Consider the following 14,882-nt stretch of genomic DNA (forward strand, 5'->3'; position numbering starts at 1 on the left):
TTGCTTGTGTGTGTCTAAGAGATGAGAAATAAAAGTATTTCTTTACATTGTGCTACAGCGCCAGCTGGACAGCCTAAAGCCAAAGCTTCCTTGTCAGGCCGCAAGCATTTGATCATACATGTCAGTTGCATAACCTTTGTTACATGCACATGGGCAGTATGAATGGTGAGTTTCTGAGCGTTCATACACATGTGTTTAGTAGCATTATAAGGGGAGCTACACATGTATTAGCATAGGGCACCTGGATCCTCTAATCCAGGCATTCCCAACCACTGTCCTCAAAGTGCAGGTTTTAGTGATGTCCAGGCTTGAGCACAGGTGAATTAATTAGTACCTGAGTGATTCTGATTAAACCATATGTGCTGAAGCCTGGATATCACTAAAACCTGCACTGTTGGTGTGCCTTGAGGACCGTGGTTGGGAATGCCTGCTCTAATCAGACGCTGCCTGTCTCCATCAAACAATGGATTCTCAGTTAGTACACTCACGTCATTATGGTGGTTTCTGCCAAAAAGTTATTTGCTGTGACATCACACTTGATGTTCTTAATGGCCACAGGTCGTCCCATATACTGTCCTTCTAGAACATCTGAAAATAAAAAGAATAGAGCAAGTTTAACAGATGATACACCAACATATGCATCAAATTTGATATTCTGCTGCATCTTTGAAGGTTAGATCCTATTTTAAACCTAAATTACTAACACAAAAGCTACAGATAATTGTGATCTTCTTGCATTATATCAGACTTTAGACTAAATAAAATATGACAACCCATCATATTTTATTTATTTGAAAGAAAACTGTTTAATATTTGTCTATGCCCAGCATTTCCTTGAGTTGGAGTATGCATAAATATTCATCTTCTCCCATCACTTACTGTAAGTCTTCAAAGAATTGTGCTTGTTCTCTATTTCACTGAACGGATCAGAATAGGAAATATGAGACTGAACCGAAAGGAATTACATGTTCTGAGAGCAGGAAAGTTCTTCCATTTACAGTATAATGAATTGTTAGGTGAAGCCTGGGACAGAAGTTGACATAATCACAGAGAGCACAGAAGGCCAGCATTTCAGGTGAAAAGTGATCAGAAGAGCTTGCCAATGAATGTGATGGCTGCAGGTCCAGCTGAAGATCAATGAGTAGGTAGGGCCCCACTGGGGAACAAACAACCTATAACCCTAACCTTATGCCCATAGAAGACCAGCATTGAGGGGTAACTTCACTGTGCAATAGGCCCAAGGAACCAGGGCATTACAACCAAACTTAGGAGTCCCGTTGGAGGTAGGAACTAGGTATGAAGTTCCAGGGCGTTATACAAAACTTAGGTTGAGTACAAAGTTTGAGGCAGCACCAGGGCCGGCGCCACCACTAGGCAGCTTTAGGCATTTGCCTAGGGTGCCGGCCACTGGAGGCGGCAGTTCACCCCCCCCCCCCGGTTGGAGGTGAGCGGAAATGCAGACTAAGACTAGAGCTGGCAGGGGGATCCGTGCGGTGCGGGATTACCTGTGGTGCTGTCTGCAAGCCGCGGTCAGAGGGGTAACTGCGGCGCTGTGTATTAAGCTGGCGGGGTCCCTGCAGTGTCTTGGAAATAACTGCTGGGCGGCGGCGCAGGAAGTGCTGCTGGGTGTAAAAACACTGGCCGCATGCTGATTGGCTGAGATTCAGCCGATCAGCATGCGGCCAGTGTTTTCAAAATCAGAAGCACTTCCCGCGCTGCTGCCCGGCGGATAACGCTAGTTGTTTCCAAGTCACAAGTCTAGTTGTTTCCAAGACCCCGCCAGATTAATACACAGCGCCCCAGGGAAAGGTTGTCTTTCCACTTGTTTTGAATACACGTTTTTACAAGACCTTCGAGTGCCAGTCTCCTTTATTGACTAACCATTTCCACTGGATGGGCACCGGGGCAGATGACACATTGGAGTGAGTGCCGTACCGCACTGCTATATATATATATATATATATATATATATATATATATATATATATATATATATTGTGTGACCCTACCAATAGCGCAAAAACTTGCTGTAATACAAAGATAAAGAAAATGTGTTAAGTCCAAGCACAAAGTGCTAGGTGCAATAAAGGTATACTGCAGAGTAACAGGGAAAGGCTTAGTCCAAATATATGTGCTGTGAGTCACAGCTCACAAAAAATACTTATCCACCAGAAAAATAACAACAACTCGTCCTTCAGGGGTCGGAGTATAAGCTTAAATTAAGAATTGCCAAAAGGCAAAAAAATTGAATACCTACCCCCATAATACCTACCCCCTAAGAGGGGATGAAGGGAGTATCATGGGGGGCCACAGGGGGCAGGGTAGCAAGTGGTGCTTGTGTGATCACAATCTCATTATATTTTTTGTACAAAATACCCTGACAACTGCGGGAAGAGTATCATCAGGGACAGAGCATTCTTGCAAGCTCCGTGCCTCTGAAGGCCTCATAAGAAGCTGATCAAAGGCACTAGTGAGATCCACCTATCAGCAAATGCTTAGAACCACCCCTTCCATTCCTCCCCATCAATGTGACATATGACATCACTCTTTGGTAATGTTGCATGTTGCTGCAGGTACTAACCATCTAGCTCTCTATTGTGTGGGGACAGGCCCAAATTATATTTTTGCACTTGGGCCAGCATTCATTCCACCAACTATGTTGGAAGATAGCAGCAGATATGGGGAAAGGGAACACTCAGTAATTACACAAACTCATTTAGCATTAATACTGCCTTAGCAACAAATGCATAACAGTTTTTAGCTTTTCAGCTTCACCTCCAAACTCTCCCTCTCCAATCTTCTTTCCAAGAGTCAGGCGTTCAAAATGCAGCAACCACCCACCTGCAAGAAAAAGACAAGCTTGGGGTTAACAGAGTATAAATAAATTACAGAAAAAAAGCTGCTGGCAGGTATATATAAAAAAAAAAAACCTCTGCACCCCCAAAAAGTTGCTGATCACCTCAGATATAGTGATCAGCACAAAAGGCGGGGGCAGCAGACACAAAATTTAGCACTCTCTATCACTCTCTGTCACTATCTCTCTCTATCTCTCTATCTCTCACTATCTATCACTCTATGACACTGCAGCAGCAGCACTGACAGTTATATATATGAAAAATAACCCCTGCACCCCCAAAAAGTTGCTGTGGGTGCACAAAATATAGCAGTCTCTATCACTCTCTGTCACTATCTCTCTCTATCTCTCTATCTCTCACTATCTATCACTCTATAACACTGCAGCAGCAGCACTGACAGGTATATATATATATATAAAAAAAAACCTGCGCCCCCAAAAAGTTGCTGATCAGTTAATTTATACTGATCAGCACAAAAGGGGGGGCAGCAGTCAGTTATATAAAAAATATATAGCACAATCTGTCACTATCTCTCTATCTCTCTCTATCTCTCTCTCTCTATCTCTCTATCTATAACTATATCACACTGCAGCAGCACAAAATATAGCACTCTCTGACACTATCTCTCTCTATCTCTCTCTATCTATCTCTCTCTATCTAACGCTATTACACTGCAGCAGCACAAGTTCACAACACAGGAAGTCACAAGTAGTAACAGGATCCAGGAAGCATCCAGCACACTACAAGCAGTGATGAAGCAGTGATCAGGTAAGTATTTTGCTCGGTTCAGGTCAGTATACTGCGGCAGCTAGGCACGGTGACCGCACTGCACGCAATTCCAGACCGGAATGGTGTCTGCAGTGCAGTCACCGTTAGTTTAAATCCCCCTCCTTGGCTGTGATTGGTCCGTCGGTCCGACGAACCAATCACGGCCTTTGGGGGCGGGCGGGGTGAGGTGGGGTGACACCAGTGTCACCCTTACACCCCGCGGTGATTGGTGCTGTACTTTACAGCACCAATCACCTCCGATCGCGTGTCACCGGCGAACGTTATTCGCCGGTGACACAGAAAACGCTGTGAATGGCTGTTCACACTGAACAGCCAATCACAGCGATCGCCGACGGGGGGGCGGCATCGCAGCCCCCCCTGGGCATGCAGGGACATGTCTGCTGTCAGGGACAGCAGACATGTTGAAACTGTCACCGCGTCTATAGACGCGGTGACAGTTACAAGCCATGACGTACATTTACGCCATGTGTCGGGAAGTACTTCCCGACCATGACGTAAATGTACGTCAAATGTCGGGAAGGGGTTAAGGTTAAACACAAAATCATATCTATGTATGTATCTTTGACATCAGTTTTGTTTCACTGAAAATGACGACACTGTACAACCTCCATACCTATAAGCTGTATTTTATTGTCTAACATACAGTGCCTTAATAAAAAAAATTAGATTTTGGAAGAACCAACTCTTATTTAAGAAATGTTAGTATAGTATTACCTCAAATACTCGCTGTCTTGGGTTTTATGATAAGAGAAAAAAATTAAGGGAAAAGCCAGAATTTGGTTAACCTGTGACTGTGGCCTATGGTGAATGATACATCGCTATTATACTATCTAGAAGTTTGCTAGAAAACCAACAGAAAACCAACAGCTTTAAGTGAATGAAATGCAAATTAACAAGAAACACGTTTGAATGGCTTTTCTGTGTAAGAGGAGTTTGGAATGAATCAGGTATACAGCCTCAGAGCCGGCCTTAGGCATAGGCAAACTAGGCAATTGCCTAGGGCATTTGGAATGATATGCAGCATGCCTATATTCTGTGTGTGAATGAGGCTGTATCTGCATATGAAATAGTGTATACATGGAAATCACTGTAACATGGCATTCCGTATGCAGGTGCAGCCCCTCACTCTTATTGATTGGACCTTCAACTACCTTCAGTCCACTGCTGCTCCAAACTGGGAACTTTTTATCTTGATTTCCCCCCCCCCAGGATTCCACTCAGCACACTTAACTCCAGGTGAGCCACGCCATCCATTGCCGCCTGTCTGAGATCAGTGTCCCTGCACCAAGAGCTTGGCCGTCTCCACTACAAGCGACTGGGGTTATTGGCAGTGTATCCCTCCGGGTGAGCAGACAACCATCCCAGCCACCTGTTAGAGAGTCCTGCCCCCCCCCCAAAAAAAAATTTCAAGTCCAGACTGGAGATCAGACGCCCACCTTCTGTCACTACCTCTAAGTGACATCTCACCATCAAGAGGAGGTACTTAAATTGGGCACCGAGCCATAAGAAGCCTTCCATCTAATCTTTAGAGGAACTCCTGAGGGTTACAGCACGGATATCTCTCCATCGACTCCTCCAGCGGTACAAACACCTATCCGCACCAATAGAGAGGACCGGTGGACTTCCTTTCTACAATACCTTCATTCCAGCTTTTTCCCTATACAGCAGAACGAATAATGGTTAAGTGCACTTTCCATTCGGACTGACATCCAACTGGGCATTGGTCCCTCCAGATACCCATCCAATCTAAGAGTGAGAATTTTAAATACCTTTTTTTTATATATTTTTTTATTATGTCATATTATATGTGATTATATGTACTGTTTATATTTATTTCTATTTGCTATATAAAATAATTTTTCACTGCAAATTGGTCAATTTTTTTCACTGTAAACCCAGCGCTGCTTTCCCGACTTCTCTTTGTTTACAAACCCTTGTAAAAACCCGCAGGGAGTGACTTCCCCTGCACCCCGGCAGCCGCTTGGAGAAGCACCACATACTACAGGCGCCCTTACTGCTCTCTGGTAGAGCAATTTCCTTTTTTTACAGCCACAGTCACACACAGAATATAGGCATGCCGCATATCATTTTAATCATTGGAAGCTCCTTGTGTGTGCTGGTCATAACAATGCAAATAAGATGAATTTTCAGCAAAAAATGCACCCAACATTAGCAGAACTGGCCAGGAGCTGCATGGCTTATTGAGTCAAGATGTATGAGGAAACATCTGTATCCAAGCAGAGGCAGAGGTCACAGTGTTAGCGGCTGTGAGAGTGCTGTCTGCGGGTGGGTTGCTTGTGCAATGTTCGGCATATGTGTAATGGGCATTATGTGTGTCATGTATAAATGCATTAATAATGTGCAACATATGTGTGACAGGCATTATGTGTGTCATGTGTATAAGGGTATTAATAATGTGCAACATATATGTAATGGGCATTATGTGTGTCATGTGTATAAGGGCATTAATAATGTGCAACATATGTGTAAGGGGCATTATGTGTGTCATTATATGTATGAAGGACATTAATAAAGGTTGGCATAATGTGTAAGGGGCATTATGGTTATAAGTACATTAATAATGTGTCATGTGTAAGGGGCATTACTGTGTGGTATTATCAGGGGTACAGAGAGAAAGGGGTAGGGGGTACAAATTACCCAGGCCAAAGTCTGATGGAAGGGCCCAGTGGGGGCCCCGGGCCCCCTCCCCTTAAGTGAAAGCAGCAGCTGCAGCTCTTCTCCTCTGCCCAGCACACACTGCTTTGTGCTGGGTTGCAGTGTGGCCATGGAGGTGCTTAAAATACAATATTTTCTCAGGATTTTTTTCTAAGGGTATAATGTGAATAACGTGAGGAGTAATGTACATAAGGTAAAGTGGTACTACTGTGTGATGTAACGTGAATAAGGGACACCATCGCATGATATAATGTGAATAAAGTGGCACTACTGTGTAGCATAATTTGAATTGGGGTACTATTGTGTGGCCATGCCCCTTCCCAGCAAGAACACACCCCTGTTTGGGCTGCGCACTGCATGTGTGCACTGTTTCTATTTAAAATATTGCGGGTAGGAGCACCAAAATGATGACTGCTATGATGAGGGTTGATGGTGCTGGGAAAGGGGAGCAGGGTCAGAGGCGGTACTTGTGGCGGTGCTAGGGGGCACCAGCCAAAATCTTGCCTAGGTCCGGCTCTGTACAGCCTTCCTAGTGTTGTATGCATGTTTTTCATTTGTTATACTGTACATTTGGGTATATATGGGCTCTTATCTGTTACTATAGTATTTTTATGTATGAATGGATTATAAGTGTGTTTTGGCAGCAGTACAGGTTGCTTTATAGGTGCAGCATTTCAAAAGTGTGAGGTGATCAGTCCAGATCTTAATCTATTCTACTGTTATATGTAGTCTTTCTTATTGGAATAAATCCCACTGATGTAGGTGGATGAGATGAGAAAGCATGGGACCCAAACAGTTGTTTAAATTGTTGTAATTAGAGAAATAAGTTCGTGTTTTGGAATCTTTACTATATTAACCAAGGGTGAGGCAATTCAAAAAATGCCACACTCAAATTTTTTATTAAAAACAGGTGAGGCAAGCTCCTACATAAAGGTCTAGTATTACACAGAGAAGGGAACTATAAAAAATGTTAAGCTCCAATACCATTGTTTTGGGGTCCTATGTGGGTTGGGATCATTTGGTCTATTGCATTATGGTAGAAAGTCATTAGGTCGAATCCATTAGGTCGACATGCTAAAAGGTCGACATGATTCTAGGTCGACATGGGAAAAGGTCGACATGATTCTAGGTCGAAAGGTCATTAGTTCGACAGGTCATTAGTTCGACAAGGTCATTAGTTCGACATTGTCTATGTCGACATTCACAAGGTCGACATGGGGTTTTTCACTGTTTTTTACCTGAATGTCAACACAGTCGACATGGACACAGTTTAAAGTGCACTGCATCCCCTCACATCGCTCGCTGCGCTCGCTATGCGTCGGGCACGGTGCCTCGCTACGCTCGGCACACTATTTTATTCTCCCACCACGCCCTAGTGGATGGTAGGGCATGAAATACCGCCTGTCGGCACATGTTGGCTCAAAAAACAGTGAAAAACTCCATGTCGACCTTGTGAATGTCGACATAGACAATGTCGAACTAATGACCTTGTCGAACTAATGACCTGTCGAACTAATGACCTTTCGAACTAGAATCATGTCGACCTTTTCCCATGTCGACCTAGAGTCATGTCGACCTTTTAGCATGTCAACCTAATGGATTCGACCTAATGACTTTCTACCATAATGCAGTAGACCAAATGACCGCATCCCCTTCATTTTATTGACTTTGTCATAATAGCATTGGTGACATTTGTTAAGGGTAACTGCTGTTCTTTGGATTCTCAATCTGAGAGACAAGAGAGGCAGATGGGGATTGCTTGTGTGTGTCTAAGAGATGAGAAATAAAAGTATTTCTTTACATTGTGCTACAGCGCCAGCTGGACAGCCTAAAGCCAAAGCTTCCTTGTCAGGCCGCAAGCATTTGATCATACATGTCAGTTGCATAACCTTTGTTACATGCACATGGGCAGTATGAATGGTGAGTTTCTGAGCGTTCATACACATGTGTTTAGTAGCATTATAAGGGGAGCTACACATGTATTAGCATAGGGCACCTGGATCCTCTAATCCAGGCATTCCCAACCACTGTCCTCAAAGTGCAGGTTTTAGTGATGTCCAGGCTTGAGCACAGGTGAATTAATTAGTACCTGAGTGATTCTGATTAAACCATATGTGCTGAAGCCTGGATATCACTAAAACCTGCACTGTTGGTGTGCCTTGAGGACCGTGGTTGGGAATGCCTGCTCTAATCAGACGCTGCCTGTCTCCATCAAACAATGGATTCTCAGTTAGTACACTCACGTCATTATGGTGGTTTCTGCCAAAAAGTTATTTGCTGTGACATCACACTTGATGTTCTTAATGGCCACAGGTCGTCCCATATACTGTCCTTCTAGAACATCTGAAAATAAAAAGAATAGAGCAAGTTTAACAGATGATACACCAACATATGCATCAAATTTGATATTCTGCTGCATCTTTGAAGGTTAGATCCTATTTTAAACCTAAATTACTAACACAAAAGCTACAGATAATTGTGATCTTCTTGCATTATATCAGACTTTAGACTAAATAAAATATGACAACCCATCATATTTTATTTATTTGAAAGAAAACTGTTTAATATTTGTCTATGCCCAGCATTTCCTTGAGTTGGAGTATGCATAAATATTCATCTTCTCCCATCACTTACTGTAAGTCTTCAAAGAATTGTGCTTGTTCTCTATTTCACTGAACGGATCAGAATAGGAAATATGAGACTGAACCGAAAGGAATTACATGTTCTGAGAGCAGGAAAGTTCTTCCATTTACAGTATAATGAATTGTTAGGTGAAGCCTGGGACAGAAGTTGACATAATCACAGAGAGCACAGAAGGCCAGCATTTCAGGTGAAAAGTGATCAGAAGAGCTTGCCAATGAATGTGATGGCTGCAGGTCCAGCTGAAGATCAATGAGTAGGTAGGGCCCCACTGGGGAACAAACAACCTATAACCCTAACCTTATGCCCATAGAAGACCAGCATTGAGGGGTAACTTCACTGTGCAATAGGCCCAAGGAACCAGGGCATTACAACCAAACTTAGGAGTCCCGTTGGAGGTAGGAACTAGGTATGAAGTTCCAGGGCGTTATACAAAACTTAGGTTGAGTACAAAGTTTGAGGCAGCACCAGGGCCGGCGCCACCACTAGGCAGCTTTAGGCATTTGCCTAGGGTGCCGGCCACTGGAGGCGGCAGTTCACCCCCCCCCCCCGGTTGGAGGTGAGCGGAAATGCAGACTAAGACTAGAGCTGGCAGGGGGATCCGTGCGGTGCGGGATTACCTGTGGTGCTGTCTGCAAGCCGCGGTCAGAGGGGTAACTGCGGCGCTGTGTATTAAGCTGGCGGGGTCCCTGCAGTGTCTTGGAAATAACTGCTGGGCGGCGGCGCAGGAAGTGCTGCTGGGTGTAAAAACACTGGCCGCATGCTGATTGGCTGAGATTCAGCCGATCAGCATGCGGCCAGTGTTTTCAAAATCAGAAGCACTTCCCGCGCTGCTGCCCGGCGGATAACGCTAGTTGTTTCCAAGTCACAAGTCTAGTTGTTTCCAAGACCCCGCCAGATTAATACACAGCGCCCCAGGGAAAGGTTGTCTTTCCACTTGTTTTGAATACACGTTTTTACAAGACCTTCGAGTGCCAGTCTCCTTTATTGACTAACCATTTCCACTGGATGGGCACCGGGGCAGATGACACATTGGAGTGAGTGCCGTACCGCACTGCTATATATATATATATATATATATATATATATATATATATATATATATATATATATTGTGTGACCCTACCAATAGCGCAAAAACTTGCTGTAATACAAAGATAAAGAAAATGTGTTAAGTCCAAGCACAAAGTGCTAGGTGCAATAAAGGTATACTGCAGAGTAACAGGGAAAGGCTTAGTCCAAATATATGTGCTGTGAGTCACAGCTCACAAAAAATACTTATCCACCAGAAAAATAACAACAACTCGTCCTTCAGGGGTCGGAGTATAAGCTTAAATTAAGAATTGCCAAAAGGCAAAAAAATTGAATACCTACCCCCATAATACCTACCCCCTAAGAGGGGATGAAGGGAGTATCATGGGGGGCCACAGGGGGCAGGGTAGCAAGTGGTGCTTGTGTGATCACAATCTCATTATATTTTTTGTACAAAATACCCTGACAACTGCGGGAAGAGTATCATCAGGGACAGAGCATTCTTGCAAGCTCCGTGCCTCTGAAGGCCTCATAAGAAGCTGATCAAAGGCACTAGTGAGATCCACCTATCAGCAAATGCTTAGAACCACCCCTTCCATTCCTCCCCATCAATGTGACATATGACATCACTCTTTGGTAATGTTGCATGTTGCTGCAGGTACTAACCATCTAGCTCTCTATTGTGTGGGGACAGGCCCAAATTATATTTTTGCACTTGGGCCAGCATTCATTCCACCAACTATGTTGGAAGATAGCAGCAGATATGGGGAAAGGGAACACTCAGTAATTACACAAACTCATTTAGCATTAATACTGCCTTAGCAACAAATGCATAACAGTTTTTAGCTTTTCAGCTTCACCTCCAAACTCTCCCTCTCCAATCTTCTTTCCAAGAGTCAGGCGTTCAAAATGCAGCAACCACCCACCTGCAAGAAAAAGACAAGCTTGGGGTTAACAGAGTATAAATAAATTACAGAAAAAAAGCTGCGGACAGACGCCCAGGGCATCGGGGACAGCCCTGGACTTCAACATGGGCAAGTGATTTTTAGTAACTTTTTCCCAATTTCACATCCCATTAAATATGCGATTAGTAAACTTTATAATGGGAAAACATCTGGATGCGAGTTCCGGCATTACTAAAAATCTGCACTTCAGAAATCGCTGCAAAATGCACGTTTTTTGCCACATTTTGCATCACATTAACTTGCAGATTTTCGAAAAAAAGCATCCTATTAAATGTCACCCAGCAACTTCTACACGTGAGTACATGATGGATGGCAATATTTTAGCTGAATGGGGGTGTAGAATATAGCTACTAGTTTCAAGATAATGGCAGATTACGCAACCAATGCACTTGTATGTTCCAAGTGGTCGTGTCAAATAATGAGAGTTATCTTGGATGTCCATCATAATATCTCCTTTAACCAACCAGTCACGTAAATACCTGCCATGTTTGTGACAATTAAGGAGGTGGGTATTCTGTAAAGCGGGTATTTGTGTATCTGAGGATATAAGATGCCAGAATTTCTTGGATGTAGAAATTACTTTTTTACTAACTGGGGTAAATTTACTCACCAGAGTTTTTGAACGAGGACCTATAGTCAAACATTCATCTCTAGACTTGAGAAGGGCCTTTTGTTTGGCTATCTCAAGGTCTTTTTTATAGTAACCCCTGTTCAAGAATTTTTGTACCAAGTCATCCATTTGTTAAGATGCAGGCTTGATACTGCTCGCAACCATTCTGATGTGTAAAAACTGCAAATATGGTAAACCCTTTTTTGACAGCAGTCGGGTGCTGGCTGCTCACATGTTATATTTTTATCTATGGGCTTGCAATAAACATTTGTGTTAAGACCCTGTCCTTCCTTACAGATGGTATCATCAACGTAGTGTACAGTTGTATCATCACATGTATATGTGAAATGAATGTCCTCATCCATCTGATTAATATAATTCATTTGAATGCAGAATTCTTCTTTAGACCCTGCCCAAATAATGAGCAGGTGATTATTATATATTGCGTAAAAAATTCCAACCGATCTGCAAATGAGTGATTTTCCAAAATTAAAGATTTTTCGATGGCGAACATATACGCATTTGAAAAACTTGGTGCCATGTTTGACCCCATGGCACACCCAATTCGTTGAACATAATGTTTACCATTAAACAGGAAGAAATTTTTGGTGAGAGTTTGCTCAAATAATTTGATGAAAAGTTTCACATCTGGGCCTGTATATAGTGGGTTCCCACTGATTAATGTTTGTACTGCAGCCAAGCCTTTACCATGCAGAATGTTTGTATACAAGCTGATAACATTGACTGTCGCCAGTACCCGTGACGGTGGAAGGTCCCTCACTTTAATTAGTGAATCTGTAGTATCTCACAAAAAGGGGGGAATTTACTAAGATGTGTATTCTACTTCACATGTGATGTTGCTATGGGCAACCAATCAGAATTGACTTATTATTTATTTAGCACCCTCTAGAAGATAGTAGACAGGATGTGAGTGGTTACCCATAGCAACATCACATGTAAAGTAGAATACACATCTTAGAAAATATCTCCTAGTCTATCGATGGCGCATACATTCGTATTTGTAAAGACAAATATGAATGTGCCATGAATACGAATTGACGTATTTTCGGGATAGTAAATCCCGAAAATACAAATTTGTAAAAAAAAAGGTGTATTTCTAGATACGAATACACCTTTTTTTTTTTTTTACGAATTTCCCTTAGTAAATCCCCCTATCTTTTATGTTTATTTTAGGAACATAGTTTATGGTTCTAAAGGGTCAAATTCCCCTTATTTTAATCGAATATTGGTATGTAGTCCATTTTTCCACTTTCTATATTGTTCACATTTTTTCTCACAGAATTTATTGTATGCCTTAATTCTTCAAAATAGGTTTTACATGATTTAATACCTTTCTCTGCATGAGGCTGGATTTGTGTGTCCCTTAAAGTACCCTTTGGAGGCATGAATCATTTTTATACCACTTATTTCACTGTATGTGCTCACCATCACCTTCCCTTCTTTTCTTGTGTTCTTACTATTTGTGAAATTCACTATATGTTGTAAATAATTATTGTTGTAGCAGGACTTCACTCCTTTTAATTAACTATTTTTTTGTAACTGAGAAATATTCATGCATGCTTGTAGATGTTATGACCCTGACGAAGTCCTTTACGGATGAAACACGTTGGGTATTTCTGCTATGCATATGGTAACCAATTTCCTTATCCTCACAACGATCAGTCCTCTGAGGGATCTCTATCAGGGACCCCTGATGAAAACTGACATTGTTCAGTTGAAAGAGCTGTCAGGACAGCTGCTGCCTGCTGCTACCTGTTTCTACCTTTATGAAATAAAAGGATTTCTTCATACTTGAGTGCCGGTTCTGACTCCTTCCATGTCGTGGGGGGTAAGTGTACTGTATTGCTTAATTTATGCACCAAGCACCAGTCACTGTCCACCAAATATAGTCCTAGTATAGTGAGGACTATATCTGCTGGACAGTGACTAACTTCATGGGTGCTGGCAAAGCACACACCAGATAAGCTTTTATTCTATTTTGACACTGTAAGGGCAACTGAGTTGTCATCGTTTTGTGTAAACAAACTTGTGTTACTGTATTACACCATTATCTCCTTTATATCTTTTCTAAAAATTCCTATACATTGAATGTGGAATGTCCGTGGAGAGAAATAAAGACATCTGAGAGACTCTGAATGCACCTGATAAACCCAGAATACTGAATATAAGCTCAAATCACAGTAGTGGGATACCACTGACTATGGTAGTCCTTTATTTTTGGTGGTGCTCCTTTCTATACGGTGAAGGGTTCTGAACTTTGAACATTAGTGACATATTACACTAGGAGGCGCTTTCTCTCACCTCTATCTATCTATCTATCTATCTATCTATCTATCTATCTATCTATCTATATATGTGTATATATATATATATATATATATATATATATATATATATATATGACAATATACACCGGCACCGTTTGCGCCGATACTGATTGCATATGTACTAACATATGTGATTAGTAATGCAAAGGGCAAATGCAATGCACTCTGGGGCCTGACGGGAGGAGGCCCAATGGGGGAGGGGGGGTGTGACACAGACCGTATTGATGCCGCTGAGTCAATCATCAGGTGGGTACACCCAATATGCCTGTGAATGACCTGGTTGTGTATGGTCGATCCCCAAATGCCAACCCAGTTGTGATGGCCAGACATATCATAAGAACTGATTATAAGTGTGTATGCTTATCAAATCGGTCACTCTGGCAGTGGGTAGATCCCTCTGCATAGTGTGTACCCAGCCTTAACATTTTGTTTGAGAATACACACTTTTTTCAAGTTCCTCCTCTGCTGATTTGGTCCCATGTTTGAGTTTGGGTTTCTTTAGCTTCGTACAAAGAACTCCCTGGTACAGTGTGTAGTACTGCAAATAAAATAAATAAAGTGAATATAGACAAAATAAAGAAGACAATAAAGTTAACATACTGTATATCGTTGTCAATTATGTTTACCAGAGGATTCTAGATTCTAAATTTACTACAGAATTGTGACACTCTCCTGTCAGTCTATTTGGCATGATGACAAGCATTTTACAGACACAAATTTCTCCTTGTGCTCTCTATGAACAGTCTTAAGATTTCACCCCTATCATAGCTCAGCCAGCATGCCAAGCATCGATCTATACCAGGCGCTGGCTGGCAACTTTCAGTCTGAACGGCAGATGCCAAAATTAGGCCCTTACTTTTCCACTAGTGCATTGCAATTGGAAAAATGTGCATGATAAAGAACCTGAATGCGTTGTTTATCTAACATGAATCTGGCATAAATAAACAAAAAAATTATAAAAAAATGT

General features: G+C 42.2%; 1 protein-coding gene across 1 annotated transcript in view; it reads right to left on the minus strand.

Annotated features, from left to right (window-relative positions):
• Positions 1-14,882, minus strand: part of MATK (megakaryocyte-associated tyrosine kinase) — a 139,106-nt gene that overhangs the window by 36,830 nt on the left and 87,394 nt on the right. Inside the window, exons 6-8 of the mRNA XM_083179349.1 lie at positions 14,360-14,453; positions 10,853-10,918; positions 8,564-8,663 (exon numbers count right to left, since the gene is read on the minus strand). Of these exons, the coding sequence (XP_083035475.1) occupies positions 8,564-8,663; positions 10,853-10,918; positions 14,360-14,453 (260 nt within the window). The remainder of the gene's footprint in view (positions 1-8,563; positions 8,664-10,852; positions 10,919-14,359; positions 14,454-14,882) is intronic.

This window comes from Crinia signifera, chromosome 1 (genome assembly GCF_055691185.1).
Source record: "Crinia signifera chromosome 1, ASM5569118v1, whole genome shotgun sequence".
NCBI lineage: Eukaryota > Metazoa > Chordata > Amphibia > Anura > Myobatrachidae > Crinia > Crinia signifera.